The sequence below is a fragment of the Rhinoderma darwinii genome, chromosome 6 (genome assembly GCF_050947455.1).
Source record: "Rhinoderma darwinii isolate aRhiDar2 chromosome 6, aRhiDar2.hap1, whole genome shotgun sequence".
NCBI lineage: Eukaryota > Metazoa > Chordata > Amphibia > Anura > Rhinodermatidae > Rhinoderma > Rhinoderma darwinii.
In genome coordinates this window covers 39303213-39320152 of record NC_134692.1, presented here as the reverse complement: position 1 = coordinate 39320152, position 16940 = coordinate 39303213, and the positions used below count along the sequence as shown (strand labels likewise).

General features: G+C 39.4%; 2 protein-coding genes across 4 annotated transcripts in view; one reads left to right on the top strand and one right to left on the bottom strand.

The window, feature by feature from the left end:
- Window positions 1-608, top strand: part of CERKL (CERK like autophagy regulator) — an 85131-nt gene extending 84523 nt beyond the window's left edge. For all 3 annotated transcript variants that reach the window (XM_075829538.1, XM_075829537.1, XM_075829534.1), the window contains one exon: window positions 278-608. In XM_075829538.1, coding sequence (XP_075685653.1) covers window positions 278-359 — 82 coding nt within the window. In that variant the 3' untranslated portion in view covers window positions 360-608. The remainder of the gene's footprint in view (window positions 1-277) is intronic.
- Window positions 609-9224: 8616 nt separating this feature from the next.
- The window catches only part of ITGA4 (integrin subunit alpha 4), a 118297-nt gene continuing 110581 nt past the window's right edge, over window positions 9225-16940 (bottom strand). The window contains exons 22-28 of the mRNA XM_075829533.1: window positions 16472-16559; window positions 16238-16345; window positions 15954-16073; window positions 15132-15251; window positions 14430-14525; window positions 13113-13232; window positions 9225-11228 (exon numbers count right to left, since the gene is read on the bottom strand). Of these exons, the coding sequence (XP_075685648.1) occupies window positions 11133-11228; window positions 13113-13232; window positions 14430-14525; window positions 15132-15251; window positions 15954-16073; window positions 16238-16345; window positions 16472-16559 (748 nt within the window). The 3' untranslated portion in view covers window positions 9225-11132. The remainder of the gene's footprint in view (window positions 11229-13112; window positions 13233-14429; window positions 14526-15131; window positions 15252-15953; window positions 16074-16237; window positions 16346-16471; window positions 16560-16940) is intronic.

Here is a 16940-nt window from a genome sequence, read left to right as displayed (position 1 = left end):
GATATAATGTAAAGTTTCTTATATTGGTTTGTACTATTGATTTATGCAAAGTTTGTTGAAAATTTAGTGACCATTTAAATCATGTAATGCATGAACGTGACAGGTCCTCCAGAGTATGAGACACTCTGGGTAAGATGAGGATCCTGAACCTCCCATAGCTACAGTATTAACTCTAAATTCCCTTGTAGAGTATTTGAATGAAAATATTATTTGCAAGCTTAAAACACTATTGTTCTTCCACACAATTAATTGACAATGTTTGTTCTTTATTTTCCAGCTTATACCCTGAACTCATAAATCTATACGGGAGTAACATAGAGGAGCTGGATGAGGTGAAAGCTAAATGCAGCTGTTTGTAGCAGAAATATTTCATTTTATATTTTTTTTTAAAGCAGAGACATGTTTATGGCAATGTTTAATGAAAAGGGATTGTGTCCACGTGAACACAATTTTAGGGAGAAACATACAATTCTTTGAAACTTTAGACAAAAGTACAAAATTCTTACGCAAAATAAAGATTGTAAAGCTGCCTATTTTACAATATATTTATAAAGAATTTGTAAACTTCCACTAGTTTTTGTAGTAGCATTTTTATTTTAATAAAATGTGCAATAAACAAATTTTTTGCCAAGCAGTTTTCCATTTTTCAGTTGAATTTATTGCTATATTTCCTATGTCATTCATCTGTATAAGTCTGCCTTATCACCTGAGCAATGGAAGTAGCCCAGGTGTCCGCAACCATCGGCACTTCAGCTGTTGTAAAACTACAACTCCCAGCATGCCCTGACAGCCTTTTGCTTAAATATTAAAGCCTTTGGTTGTGAGGGCATGGTGAAAGTTGTAGTTTCTCAACAGCTGGAGTTCCAAAGGTTGCTGACCTTTGAAGTATCCTATTAGATCACTAGAGTCACATAAACATGGGTTAAAGGGGTTTCTCAGGTTGGAATTTTTCAATTGCAATAATAAAAACATTTAGTAAACTTATTTGTTTCATTTTTGTTTTTTCTTTTTGACCTTTTTTGTTGTTCTTTTTTGCAATTGCTCCAATGTTAATATATTTTTAATCACCCAATGAATAAGTCTATGTCCATCTGTAGATGTAGATACAAACAGATGACATCATCATTCATTCTTACCAACTTTGAAATCCCGATGGTCAGACATTTTAACCCCAGACTTTGTTCCGCCCAGGAACAACTCACAAAATTGCCCAGACATGCCAATTTTAATGCGTATTAGCATAAACCCCGTTCATTTTGTGGTGAGGTTTGCAGAACAGTAGTCAGCCCTGTGTCAACACTCTCACAATGCTTCAGACAAAGGGGTAGTATGTACGGTAGTAAACGTTTGCAGGTTAACAATGGGCATTTATGCCTTACCCTCGCACTACATTAGAAAACCATTTAAATAAACATTAAGTTGCAGAAAATATATTAGATAGAAAAAAGTATAAATATTTTTAAAACATTTTTACTATAATTTGCATTTCACACAGGACAACCCAATGTTTTTATTCTAAGAAAACTGGAGAACCCCTTTAAGCCTATAAAATGGCTGTCTCCACAATGAATAGGCAGTGGCAACACTTCAAAAAGCACATTGATTGTCATTGCAATTTCCTGCTAGGTCTCGCCTTATCGTCAAGTACAGTAAGAACTAGGCTGTAGGCACCATTATTACATTCTGCAATCCCACTTTATATGTCAAAAGTTTACTATTCTGTGTCAACTTCATGTGTCTCCGCAATACCTCTGAACTGGTATTCCCTCATCACATGGCCAAGAGGGATGAGGATCCCTTATTCATACAGAAGGTGAGTAATCTTTCACCGCTTCCCCTACATTTTGAGTGTTGGGGGGCTTTTTATTTGGGCCTTATATAGTGTTTTTTTTTTTTTTTCTTGTTTTTTTTTTTTAAATAAATAACCCACTTGGTTCTAACTCTGTGTAGAATTTTCTTTGTGGTGCAAATTGGCAAAAAATTACATATTCATCCAAATGGTAATACACAAGGTCTTTACAGAGTAGAAAGCAATTTAGTTTTGTTTTCAAATAGTATATTAAGAAATGTAACCAAAAAGATCTGACATTTTACAGATTACAAGATATGATTGTCATAATGAATACTGAATGGTTAAAAGACGTTGTCTGGCTAACCCCTATCAGACTGTGGGTCTCTTTGTCAGATGTTGATAGTAGGGCCCGGGGGGAAGACACCCGCTGCAGGCCGGTTGTAGAAGAGGAACTGCAATGTGAGGGTATGTTCACATGCCCTATTTTCGGCCATTTTTTGGGCAGTAAACAACACGAAAATTGGCTGGAAAATCGGAAGCAGAACGCCTCCAAACATCTGCCCATTGATTTCAATGGGAAATACAGCGTTCTGTTCTAACGGGGTGTTTTTTAGGCGGCTGTTTTTAAAAACGGTCGCGTAAAAAACCGCCTCGTAAAAAGAAGTGCATGTCACTCAATAGAAAAACAGCTCCAAAAACAGCTGCGTAAAAAAACGCCTCGTAAAAAGAAGTGCATGTCACTCAATAGAAAAACAGCTCCAAAAGCGTCCGTAAAAAACGCAGCAAAAAACACGATTTGCTTAAAAGACGGCTGAAAATCAGGAGCTGTTTTCCCTTGAAAACAGCTCCGTATTTTCATACGTTTTTATTAAGCGTGTGAGCATACCCTTAGTGGGAAACAAAATCATCATCATTTAACCCAATGTTTATATTGGAGATCCCTCTGGTCATCCAGTACCAAAGAGCACCCTGGACTCTTGCAGCTAATGCTCAACATCCGGATTATGTTATTTTGTACAATTTATATTTGTTCTCTTGCCAAAAAGTTTAAAAGACGCAGCAAATATATGGTCTATTAGTTTTCATTCATTCCCTCAATATTTAAACATTCTGAAATATTTCTAATTATTGCATGTATTAACTTCTTACATTTATTAGGAGGTGCTAACTAAAGCTTAAAAGGGCTTGTCCCACAAAGGATATTTATCACCTATACACAGGATAAGTTATAAATGTCTGATTACTGGGGGTCCCACCACCGGGACCCCCACTGATCAATAGAACGTGGCCCTGAATCCTCCTCAATGCACAATTGAAAGTGAGGAAGAGGTTTGAATGGAGTGGTGGTCAAGCATGCCAGATATGATTGTAGTCTATTACCATGAAGATGCATAGGAGCTGCTTACTTTTTTATTTTAGGTGCTTTGGAGCAATAAAATACTACTGGCTTCGAAGGTGGACATACCCTTTAAGACTCTTTTCGGACGTAAATTCTCACTTCACTTATGTCAGGTTTCCCTTGATTTTGGTGGGCAGAATAACGTAACCACTGCGCTATTCTACTCAGTAACAAAACAAAAACCAGAAACATTATGCATCCCAATGCAAGTCTTTGGAATAAGTTAGGATCCATTATAAAACAGATCAAATTGGATCTGTTTTATATGTGTTGGATCATTTAAAAACATAAGCCATGTCAACAGTATGTGCAAAACCAAAATATTGCCTTATTTATCTAAGCTTTGTGCCTATTGTGTTTAACCCCTTCCCTCTTTAGCCACTTTTGACCTTCCTGACAGAGCCTCATTTTTCAAATCTGACATGTGTCACTTTATGTGGTAATAACTCCGGAATGCTTTCACCTATCCAAGCGATTCTGAGATTGTTTTCTCGTGACACATTGGACTTTATGTTACTGGCAAAATTTGCTCGATATGTTCAGTATTTAATTGTGAAAAACACCAAAATTTAGCGAAAAATTGCAAAAATTAGCATTTTTCTCAATTTAAATGTATCTGCTTGTAAGACAGGCAGTTATAATACACAAAATTGTTGCTAATTAACATCCCCCATATGTCTACTTTAGATTGGCATCGTTTTTTGAACATCCTTTTATTTTTCTATGACCTCACAAGGCTTAGAACTTTAGCAGCAATTTCTCACATTTTCAAGAAAATTTCAAAAGGCTATTTTTACAGGGGCCAGTTCAGTTGTGAAGTGGTTTTGAGGGCCTTATATATTAGAAACCCCAAAAAAGTCACCCCATTTTAAAAACTTTACCCCTCAAAGTATTCAAAACAGCATTTAGAAAATGTCTTAACCCTTTAAACATTTCACAGGAATTAAAGCAAAGTAGAGGTGAAATTTACAAATTTCATATTTTTCTGCAGAAATACATTTTTAATACAATTTTTTTTATAACACAGAAGGTTTTACCAGAGAAATGCAACTCAATATTTGTTGCCCAGTTTTTGCAGTTTTAGGAAATATCCCACATGTGGCCGTAGCGTGCTACTGGACTGAAACACCGGCCTCAGAAGCAAAGGAGCACCTAGTGGATTTTGGGGCCTTATTTTTGTTAGAATATATTTTAGGCACCATGTCAGGTTTGAAGGGCTCTTGCGGTGCCAAAACAGTCAAAATCCCCCAAAAGTGACCCCATCTGGGAAACTAGACACCTCAAGGAAATTATCTAGGGGTGTAGTGAGCATTTTCACCGCACAGGTTTTTTACAGAAATTATTGGAAGTAGGCCGTGAAAATTAAAATCAACATTTCTTCAAAGAAAATGTAGGTTTAGCGATTTTTTTTCTCATTTCCACAAGGACTAAAGGAGAAAAAGCACCGCAAAATTTGTAAAGCAATTTCTCCCGAGTAAAACAATACCTCACATGTGGTAATAAACGGTTGTTTGGAGACACGGCGTGGCTGAGAAGGGAAAGAGCGCCATTTGGCTTTTGGAGTTCACATTTAGCAGGAATGGTTTGCGGAGGCCATGTCACATTTACAAAGCCCCTGAGGGGACAAAACAGTGAAAACCCCAAACAAGTGACCCCATTTTGGAAACTATACCCCTTGAGGAAATTATCTAGGGGTATAGTGAGCATTTTGACCCCACAGGTTTTTTGCAGAAATTTTTGCAAGTAGGCTGTGAAAATGAAAATCTACATTTTTTCAAATAAAATGTAGGTTTAGCTAATTTTTTTTCATTTCCACAAGGACTAAAGGAGAAAAATCACCATAAAATTTGTAAAGAAATTTCTCCCGAGTAAAACAGTACCCCACATGTGGTAATAAACGGCTGTTTGGACACACGGCGAGGCTGAGAAGGGAAAGAGCGCCATTTGGCTTTTGGAACTCAAATTTAGCAGGAATGGTTTGCGGAGGCCATGTTACATTTACAAAGCCCCTGAGGGGACAAAACAGTGGAAACCCCCCACAAGTGACCCCATTTTGGAAACAACACCCATTGAGGAAATTATCTAGGGGTATAGTGAGCGATTTGACACCACAGTTTTTTTGCAGAAATTATTGGAAGTAGGCCCTGAAAATAATAATCTACATTTTTTCAAAGAAAATGTAGGTTTAGCTAATTTTTTCTCATTTCCAGAAGGACTAAAGGAGAAAAAGCACCACAAAATTTGTAAAGCAATTTCTCCCGAGTAAAACAATACCCCACATGTGGTAATAAACGGCTGTTTGGACACACGGCAGGGCTTAGAAGGGAAAGAGCACTATTTGACTTTTTGAGATCACATTTAGCAGGAATGATTTGCGGAGGCCAGGTCACATTTGCAAAGCCCCTGAGGGGACAAAACAATGAAAACGCCCAAAAAGGGACTCCATTTAGGAAACTACACCTCTTGAAGAATGCATCTAGGGGTGTAGTGAGCATTTTGACCCCACAGATGTTTCATAGAATTTATTAGAATTAGGCAGTGAAAATAAAAACAGTCCTTTTTCTTCAATAAGACGTAGCTTTAGCGCAAATTTTTTCATTTTCTCAACAAATAAAGGAAAAAAAGAACCCAACATTTGTAAAGCTATTTCTCCCGAGTACGGCAATACCCCATATGTGGTCATAAACTGCTGTTTGGGCAAACGGCAGGGCTCAGAAGGGAAGGACCGCCATTTGGAGTGCAGATGTTGCTGGATTGGTTTCTGGGCACCTGTGGGCCCAAAACAGTGGAAACCCCCCAGAAGTGACCCCATTTTGTAAACTACACCCCTCAATGCATTTACCAAGGGGTGTAGTAAGCATTTTAACCCTGCAGGTGTTTTGTAGAAATTAGTGTGCGCTCAATGTTGCAGAGTGAAAATGGGATTTTTTTCCATAGATATGCCAATATGTGGTGCCCGGCTTGTGCCACCATAACAAGACAGCTCTCTAATTATTATGCGGTGTTTCCCGGTTTTAGAAACACCCTACATGTGGCCCTAATCTTTTGTCTGGACATATGACAGGGCTCAGAAGTGAAGAGTACCATGCGGAGTGGAGGCCTAATTTGGCGATTTACAAAGTATTGGTTCACAACTGCAGAGGCTCAGATGTGAAATAATAAAAAGAAACCCCTGATAAGTGACCCCATTATGGAACTGCACCCCTCAAGGCATTTATTAAGGGGTGTAGTGAGCATTTTCACCCCACAGGTCTTTTCCATAAATGAATGCGCTGCGGATGGTGCAAATTAAAAATTTATATTTTTCCCTAGATATGCCATTCAGTGGCAAATATGTCATGCCCAGCTTATGACGCTGGAGACACACACCACAAAAATTGTTAAAAGGGTTCTCACGGGTATGACGGTGCCATATATGTTGAAGGAAACTGCTGTTTGGGCACGCTGTAGGGTTCAGGGCCGAGGGAGCACCATTTGGCTTTTGGAGAGCGGATTTTGCTTGGTACTATATTTGTTTGAGTATTGCTGGTGTTTTATAATGTGGGGGTACATGTAAGCGGGGCGGAGTATATAAGGGGCATAGTCAGGTGGTATAAAAAAATAAAAATAATCCATAGATGTGTGTTACGCTGTGAAGCAATCCTTTCTGCACAGGCCGGTGTCGCACTGATAAATGGTGTCATTTCTTATCCCCCTTTTGGTCCACACTCCGCGCCTTTGTAGTTTGGGGAATTTTGCTGGGAAAGTATTATCCTGGTATAATACGGGCACCGTCGCTTCCATCGGATATGATTGGGCCCTCCCTTCCTGGTTCCCTAATTTTAGGTCCTTGATAAATCGCCTCTTGAAACAGAAGAAATGTTCTCCTCGGGCACAACTGCATATTTTTTTATTTCCTGACTTATTGGAGCCATAACTAATTTTATTTTTCATAGACGTAGCGGTATGAGGGCTGGTTTGTTGCGGGACGAGCTATAGTTTTTATAGGTACCATTTTTGGATACGTGCGACTTTTTGATCACTTTTTATTGTAATATTTGTAGGGCAAAGTGACTAAAAAACAGAAACTCTGGTAACGTTTTTTACGGGTTTTTTTTACGCTGTTCACCGCGTGCAATAAATAATATAATATTTTGATACCTCCGGTCGTTACGGTCGTGGCGATACCAAATACATATGGTTTATTATTATTTTTCAATAATAAAGGACTTGATAAGAGTAAAAGGGGTATTGTATGTTATTTGATTACTTGAAACTTTTATTGTTTTCAAACTTTTATTTTTTGCACTTTTTTTTACACTTTTTTTACACTTTTTCTCAAGTCCCACTAGGGGACTTGAAGGTCCAACGGTCAGATTTTTTTTTTTCTAATACATTGCACTACCTATGTAGTGCAATGTATTAGATCTGTCAGTCATTCACTGACAGCAAGCCGTTTAGGCTTCGCCTCCCGGCGGGGCCTAAATCGGCTTCCGTAATGGCAGAGCAGGAGACCATTGTGTCTCCTGTTGCCATAACAGCAGTCGCCAGTCCCGATTGCCTGTCAGGGCTGGCGATCTGCTTGTAACCGCTACGATGCAGCAATCGCTTTCGATTGCTGCATCGAAGGGGTTAATGGCAGGGATCGGAGCTAGCTCCGGTTCCTGCCGTTACAGGTGGATGTCAGCTGTACAGTACAGCTGACTTCCACCGCTGATGACGCCGGATCAGCTCCTGACCCGGCGCCATCTTGCCGGCAGCTACGGAAGCCGATCAGGCTCCGCCGCCGGGCGGATCTTGACCGGCTTCGGTGCTAGGCAGACCGGGAGGCCAGTATTAGGCCTCCGGTTGCCATTGCAGCCACCGGAACCCCGGCAATTTCATTACTGGGGTTCCGATGAGCTGCAAACACCTTAAGTGCAGCGATCGCGTTTGAGCGCTGCACTTAAGGGGTTAATGGCGGGGATCGAAGCTAATTTCGGTCCCCGCCGTTACAGTCGGATGTCAGCTGTAAGATACAGCTGAGATCCGGTGATGATGGGACCGGCTCAGCTTCTGAGCCGGTGCCAAACGTTTGACGTACATGTACGGCAAGATGCGGGAAGTCAGTACTTTCCATGACGTACATGTACGTCAAATGTCGGGAAGGGGTTAAATGATAGAAAAACCTTGCGAAGCCCTATAGATACGTTTCGCGTATGCCCCGTGAACTTTCCTGGCACCTATGCCGTAGGTAGGGTCAAAGCAATGGGAAGAAGGCCTAAAGTATCTTTAGCTTTCATTAGTTATTACGGTTAGCTTGATGTTTTCGGTCTTTAACCCCCACAGGGTTTCCTGAAATAATATAAAACTTATTTTACTATTATTTCCAAATGGTACATTCTGAAGCTGTAAATCTAAATTCAGTGGTATAAAGGGTCACAAGATGTATTAGCCGTGGGTCCATTACCTTTCCTAAACGGGTATGAGTTCGTAGGGGCGCTCAGTCATGTGACAACTAAGCTCCTCCCAGGGAAGGAAAAGGAATGATGTATCATGTGACCTAACTAAAACAAAAACTAAAAACTTTTCCATTCTGCAGATTTTAAGCCCCATCATCGCTATTATCCTATCGGTTTCATCAGCATAAAATAATTTAATGAATGAAATTTTTCTTTTAACAAAAATTTCCAAATATTGACAGTACTTGTTGTATCTTAGGCCCTAACAGGGCTCTATAGTTTGGCGCATATTGCCTGCTATGGGCCCATACTGTAATTGTGTGCTTCCAATTTTACACAGAAAGTTTTCCTCAAGAGATTCTGACCAACTATGAATATGCGGACATCAATGCCATCTGTGTGTAAAGTGATCTTTTAAAATAACTACTAATATATAGGGTAAAAAAGGTTAAAGTAGGCCTAAAAACACATTTATCTTGAAATTGCCCATTTTACATTTCTACTGTGGAGGCAGCCATTTTGTTTGTTGAATTAGAATCCATGGGAATGAAGCTGATCAGTCTTCATGGTGATGTATCTGCTTGCTAGGAAATTGCACATTTATAGAAATATAAACGTTTTTTTATTTTATTGTGTTGTGCTCAATGTGTAGGTGATATACTTCAACGCAAAATGGATGGACAGTGGTATATCGGCAGTGTATTCCATCCAAAATGTAAAAATGGCCAAATATTGATAAATCAGAAGTTAGACATTTTATTTTAACCTAATTTTTCTATTTTATTGTAGAGACATATTTTGGTAAAGCGACAACAGGATCTTTTTTCACTTTTGCCGTAGTTTCTCAGCAGATAACGACAAACTGACCCTTAAAGGGGCTGTCTACTTGGAACAATCCATTTTTGTTTAGAGGGTACCATGACAATAAGGTGATTATGAGATGTTCTGTTATTGGTGGGACCCCTAGCGATCAACAAACTGAGGGGGGGACCTAGCAGCAAGTGTTTACTTCTCCTTTAGCGCCACTGCAGGATAAATTATGCATTACACAGTGCCCATTGGAAATGTGCTTTCTGCCTAATGCACGGATGGGCCGGCTCCTCCAGGGAGAGAGAGAAGCGCTCTGTAGCTTCTCTCCACTAAATGGGGATCTCCTTTTAACTCAGAATTCCTGAGAGCGGTATTTGAAAAGGGTTTTCTAAGCCTGGCAACACATTTAACATTACATACCGAAAAATAAACAGTTAGTTGTCCGTTTCTGGGAGCTACTGCAAAAGTAACAACTAATTCTTGGTTATTGTTGTAACTTCTGATTTACTCACATATGCCCATTCTTATCATCACATATGTCATTGACCCAGCCTTTGCATTACTATTACTTTGCTAATATAAAAACAGACTGGGCAAAGCTTTACATTCAGTTCTGCCCACAGTGTCAGATACTAACCCCTTACCGCCATAAGTCTTACTTCAGCCAGGTCCTTCATGTTGGAGAGCCAGTGGAGTGACCAACTTGTATCGGAGATTGCACTGTTTGCTGCACTGATTTATCATTTGGAGGGCTGAATTGTGATTCAGTATAAGAAATATATTCCTCCCATACTGCGGATAGATCTGACTTTTCATGATAAGCTCTGTGCTACTGGACAAGCAATAAAGGAAAGGGTTGGAACAAAAATAATAACCTCAGACAACCAATTAAGCAGAACCCTCGAAAAATACTTAGTAAGTCGTGTCTACATATCCTTCTGTAGACTAAAGCCAACCAGGGTCATAACCAGAGGGGGTGCAGAGAGTGCGGTTGCACCCGGGCCCTTGAGCTTGAGGGGGCACAAAAGGTCCCTCTGCCTCATATGAGGAGATCAGTACTATAAATGATGTGTGATAGTTAGGGGCCCTGTTACAGATTTTGCATTGGGGCCCAGGAGCTTCATGTTATACCTCTGTAGCCAACTAATGCTGATACACTTAAAGAGGGGATCCAATAAAATGTTGTGCAGTGGTCAGCAACCTTTGACACTACAGTTGTTTTAAAACTACAATTCCCAGCATGCCCTAGCAGCCTTTGATTGGAATAGTAATGGCTTTGACTGACAAGGAATGCTGGGTGTTGTAGTTTCACAATAGCTGAAGTTTCTCACCCCTGCTGTAGTGTTTTACAAAGCAATATGCTTAGGAGACCTCAAGCACCTCAGATCTTCTACCAGGAATCACCTTCTCCAGTGATACGTGTCTCTTTTCAATGAAGTCTCACATGACCAGTGGATATACTTTGGGGTTTCATTGCATTCCTTCTATGATTACAAATTGTCACTTTCCTGAGATCCTTAGTTGAACATATTTATGTAAAGAAGCCGTTCTTGAAATAAAAATCCTCAGAAGGTATCACAAGTTCTTCTTGACAAGATCTAGATAAATATCTGAAAAAATCAGTTCTCTTCTGCAAAGAAAAAAAACTTCATTTCTTTTCCTTGTGGCTTTTCCCATAATTAAAAACATCTATAAAGTCTTGAAAAATATTTTATTTTTCTTCTTTTTCCTCTTGAGTAAGGAAGCTCCAACTTTCTTTTCTAGCGTCTGAATCCAGTGATTTGTATTTTCTCTTGAAGAATCCCACCTAAGAAACAATAGTAAAACTTAAGTTAGGTCTGACAAATACTTGATAGAAGTTCTAGAAATTAAAAGATGAAGGATGACATCAATTATTAATCAATTTAGTTATTCAATTATCAAGTGCTAAATAAAGCTACACATGCGAACACAGCTATGTGGATCTGTCACCGAGAAATCGTAAGGAAAAAGAAGGTGCTAAAATCCATTTGGATGACAGCGTGGAAAATCAGACCTATTAGTAACTAGTTTTGTTCATCTAAAATATATAAAAGGCTTGTCCAGGATTATTATTTATTTAGTTATCCCTCTTATTTATTAAAAATAAGAGGACGTGTCAATTTATTGTGTTTAAGGTTATGTACACCTTTTGACATCGTTTTTTTTTAAATAAAAATGTGTGATTGGTGCAACTTACTAAATACATTTTATTAAAAATAATTTTACTTTTTGAGGTACCTCTGCTTTGTATCCTGTATACAGAGCAGTTGCATCTTGCACTGAATCCTGTATCTGTCAGATCAGCAGGACTGACAGACACGGAGGACCCGCTGTCACTGAACTGGACACCCAGGATCGAGCTGTTACCGATCACATCTCAGTTCATAACTTAGATGTGATCAATAACAGGTGGATCAACACGCAGGACCCGCTGACACTGAACCAGTCAGTCCCGTGGATACGACTGATTCAGATCTGAGCGAACTATACAGCTGCTCTGTATACAAAATACGCAGTAGCTGTATCTCAAAAAGTAAAAATAATTTTTAATAAAATGTATTTAGTAAGTTGCACCAGTCACACTAAGGCCTAATTCAGACGAGCGTGTTCGGTCCGTGATATACAGTCCGTGTGTCGGACGCATTTCCCGGACCGAACACAGTGCAGGGAGCCGTCATAGTTATGTATGACGCTAGGTGTCCCTGCCTCTCCGTGGAACTACTGTCCCGTACTGAAAACATGATTACAGTACGGGACAGTTGTCCCGCAGCGAGGCAGTGACACCTAGCGTCGTACATAACTATGTGTGTTCCGTCCGGGAAATGTGTCCGACACACGGACTGTATATCACGGACCGAACACGCTCGTCTGAATTAGGCCTAATGCACAATTTTATTTAAAAAAAAAAAAAAAAACGATGTCAAAGGTGTACATAGCCTTTAGCTCCCTGTGACATCCACAGAGTGGGTGTTACTGCCTCCAAACCAGTGCAAAGTATGGGACACCTGTACATTGTAGATGGGGTTTTCCCATTGTTGCTGGGAAACCATATCTGTGCAATGTTTAGGTGTCCCATGCATTGCACAGGCTGGGAAGGATTGTTAACATTGTTTACATGCAGCAGCGCTCAGCTCTGTGGACGCAGCAGGAGGGGAGGGAGGTGTTTAGTTTTTTAAACTGCTTTTATAAGCCTCCTTTTTCTTTAAGGGACTCTCCATGATTTAAACCTTGATGGTTGATCCTCAGCAAAGGACATCAATATTTGATTGATGCGGTTCAACCTCAGGACCACGTATATCAGCACAATGAACCCTGCGTGTGCTGCATCTCCTTCATTGTTTACTTAGGTACAGACTGATTGTGCCAGGTACTGCAGCTCAGTCCCACTTGATTGAATGGGACTAAGCTACTGTACCAGGTACAGCCATCATCTCAATCATTGTGCTGACCAGCATGGGTTCCGGGGTTGGACCTCCACCCATCAAACATGACCTAACCTAAGAAAAGACCATCAATGCTTAAGTCCTGGAAAATACCTTTATTAAATACGGGGGTGAACTAAGAAAATAATAGTCTCTTTAATACTGCTTTAAGCGAGCCTTTTAGTTCATTAGCTAATATTAAGTAGAAATTCGCAAAAATAGTGATAAGTGGGGAGTGGGTATCTTACCTTCCATAAGATAAACGTCATGAGTGCGAATAATAGAAGTCCTAGTAATAAACTTATTCCAATTATTGTATATATAACATGAATTCTTGGATTTTGATTGTGAACGGCTTCTAGAAGGACCTGCAGATAAATGAACAGTTATACAACGAAGAAAGAACAATAGGGGAGAAGTATGAAGACCGCACCAGTATTAATAAAAAGCAATCTAGAGTAAAGGTACTTTTATACAGGATGATATGGGCCGTGTAAACGAGCGCCGATCAACGAGACAGCTCGTTAATCAGCGCTCGTTTGCTCCTTTCACCTTGAGCCAGTATGGGGACGAGCACTCGTTACTCCGATCGCTCGTTCCCATACATTATTATCATGTCGGCAGCACGTCCCCCTGATTACACAGGGAGACGTGCTGCCAACAATGATAATATTTTCAGTGTTCAGTTTCTTGCATAAATAGTAAATAGGCCGGGCCTCGGGGGTCATGCCCCCATTTTTTTGCGACTTTTCAACCGTTTTGAAATGTTATTAACGCCCCCCCTAAGTTTTAATTAGAAAAAGGGTTCTATACCATGTGATCGCTGTATTTCAGAACTTTAGTATCACTATTACGGCAGTAGTTTACCCTCTTTCTCCACATTTGTGAGCTCTGCTTTAGATTATTATTCTTATCTAAGCTTTTATCTGCTGTGGGATCATTTAAGTAAGATGAAAAGTAAAGATGGTCATACACATTCGACAACTATCTCTTCTGGCTTCACCATAAACATGCAGGTTCAGCTTGTTTGGGCATGCATGTTTATGGCAGACAGCAGCTTATCTCCTGCAGCAACAAGGGATCAAGCATGCTAATATCCAACATGTAGATTCTTGTTTCCCCTGACAATACACAATAGATAGTCGGCCGATCGTAAAAATTTTTACAGGGTCAGCCAACTTTGGTCTAATGTCTCTGACCAGCGTAATGGTGTGTATACAGATTGGATTAATGTCACCTGGGATCTTCAACTGTTCTCTTACAGCAGATGTCGGGGGAAACGAGGACTAGGAACATGCCTGATCTTTTGTAGCCGTGGAACATAAGCCTCTACCAGAGTGGTCTGGCTGCGACTTGTCTTCCTGTCATTAAAGTAAGCATGGCCACTAGAAACACCCCTGTTTGGAGACCCTTTTCAAAACTGCCAAAACCGGTGTAAAAAACATAATAAATTTGGTGCACTTCATTAACTCCATTTGTTTGCGCAATTTGTGACAGGATCTGGTGCATTTTGCTTAGTAAATCTCCCCAATGTATCCATTTTTATAAATATTTACATTTCTTACATGTGTGTAATGTTTCTGGCTGAGGTAGATTACTTTAGGGCTTTCTTCTGATCTCACTTTTCCAGTTGTTATGAATTGTAGTGATGAAACGTCTTCCTAAATATAAGAATAATAGATTAGTAATTTTATTTTAGAAACATAACATCCCATTCTAAAGTTAAAATCTTTGATATAGTCATGCTAACAGTGTTGTAAATGGCCAAATGTCATGACGAATATCACAGTACTTTATTGCAAAAACCAAGATGCAATTTTACATATCATGCAGTACTGCATGCAGCCTATAGATGTCCCTGTTTGTTATTGCTGTCAATTTAGTAAAGCATCTGAACCCACAGCATAAACAACAGTGACACCTTCTGGTTGTAGTAATTAATACACTATTTTTTTTAATACCAAGTGACACTGTGGTCACTTTGGAATTTTTGAATATTTGACAGCCATTCAACAATGTAAATTTCTTATTACACATAATCATTCTAAACACTAAAAGGGATGATTTAAAAAAAAAAAAACACAACAAAAAAAAACACAACAAAAAACATAACATATATACAGGATCAAATGTAAGCCACATGGAAGAACATGAAGTGGATTCATTTGGTTCCAGTGAGGTGACATTTCGGAGTTTTGTGTGCATTGGACATGAGACTTTTAGGTCCTTCGTTCCTGTAACACTTGGAGCGTTGTACATTTACTTACAAGTTCTAGCAGCGCATGGTTTGTTTCAACCTTCACTTCCACGGTTGCCTCAGTATCACTTTCCATGTCTCCAAATGTGCAGTCAATATGTAGACAGGTTTGATCATCTTCATAGCAGTACTGGAAAATAGACGTGAAAAATGATTACCTACAGTCTACTACTTGAGCATTACATATGCAAAGAGGCCTAACTGGAAGCTCCCCCATTTACAACACTTCATGTGTTGAACTGGTCTCCTCATATATGGCAGGGGGACCTCTCGTGCCCCCTCAGGCTCTCACCGCAACCTCTGCACCCCTATAATTACACCCCTGCATATCAGTGTCCAGAATTCCACAGATCTTGGCGTCTTAGTGAATGACGGGAGGCAGCCATGGCACAAAATGCTCTTTTAAAGTACTGACCCTCTTGTAACTCTTACTAAAAGCACACTCAAAATAGCGATATTTTCAGTTCATGTTTCAACCCCATCTTTCTTGCTAAAAAGGTGAATACATCTCAAACTTATTTTAAAAATTTGCTAATAAATGTTGATATTTTTGCAACAGTTTCCATCAGGCGGTGACTTTTCCGCTGTCTCTGAGTACTTGACATCTGATCTTTTTTATTACAAAAAGTCCAGCCTTTTGGTAGATTTTCCATAGTATCATTTAGAAACTCTAAGTTTTTGCTTCTATCTATCCCTCTCTGTACAATGCTGCTACATTAGCATGATCCATTAACAAACTCCATAGAAACGAATGGCATTGACATGTATAGTGGATACTAAGACATGTAACAGGAATTTTCATAGGTGGTAATATATCTCTGCCTGTACTTACCAAATTCCTAGCCCCGGACCGTGAGAAGAAGGACACTAAATCACCAAATAATGTTCTGCTGTTTGAACGCAGGTCACAAACATCTATGTCAGACGTGTATCGGCACTTTCCAACATTTGTCTGGAAAAAAAAAAAAGGTATCGTTTACCACTAAAAAAACAAAACAGTGGGTGGCAAACATCTTAAGGAAGTAAAGCTATATGAACAGGGCTGTTCAGGGATCTTACTATGAAAAGGTCAGAACATGGCACACAGTTTTGATTTTTCGTGTAGATAAAACTTACCGTGACATCCAAAATATGAAACAGTTTAAAGTTCCTTGGAGCAAATATGTTGGGTATCAGAATCTCAAAGGTTGTGTTGGAAACATGGCTTGGCCCGGCATTGATCACCTTGACGATCCAGAAAAAACAGAAAGTCCATTAAATGGATGATATTGCTGTATATTCAACCACCCGAAAACATACCAGTATAGTAAAATACTTATCAATTTATATATAAATGGAGTATAATCTTACATTGAATGTAAAGTCTATTGTCTCTTTAACACAGAGTTTTTCCTCATCTTCAGGAGGTCCATACACAAATGATATAGGAGATACGTAACTAAAAACAAGGAAACAAGAATACGAGTCATATTCACATCTCCAACTAAATAAACACTTTAAATTGAAAATACATTTTCCTAACTAAAGAGGAAATTAAATTCTATCCAGCATATCTGATTGACATGAAAAATGACACAACATCCTAAAGAATATAATAATTTTGTAGCAGGATAGCTCGCTGTGGACAGAGCACCTGATAGAGATTTGCATGGGAATATCAGGGAGACTCATTGACATAAGAGAATTACCGGTCATTCTCATAAGGCAGTCTTTGCTACACAGGAATGTTTAGGACATTCTCACGCAGAAGTCAATAAATTCAGTCCATTAATGCAGCAGTGGCAGGTATAAGTTCATATAATACAGCAAAAATGCAGTC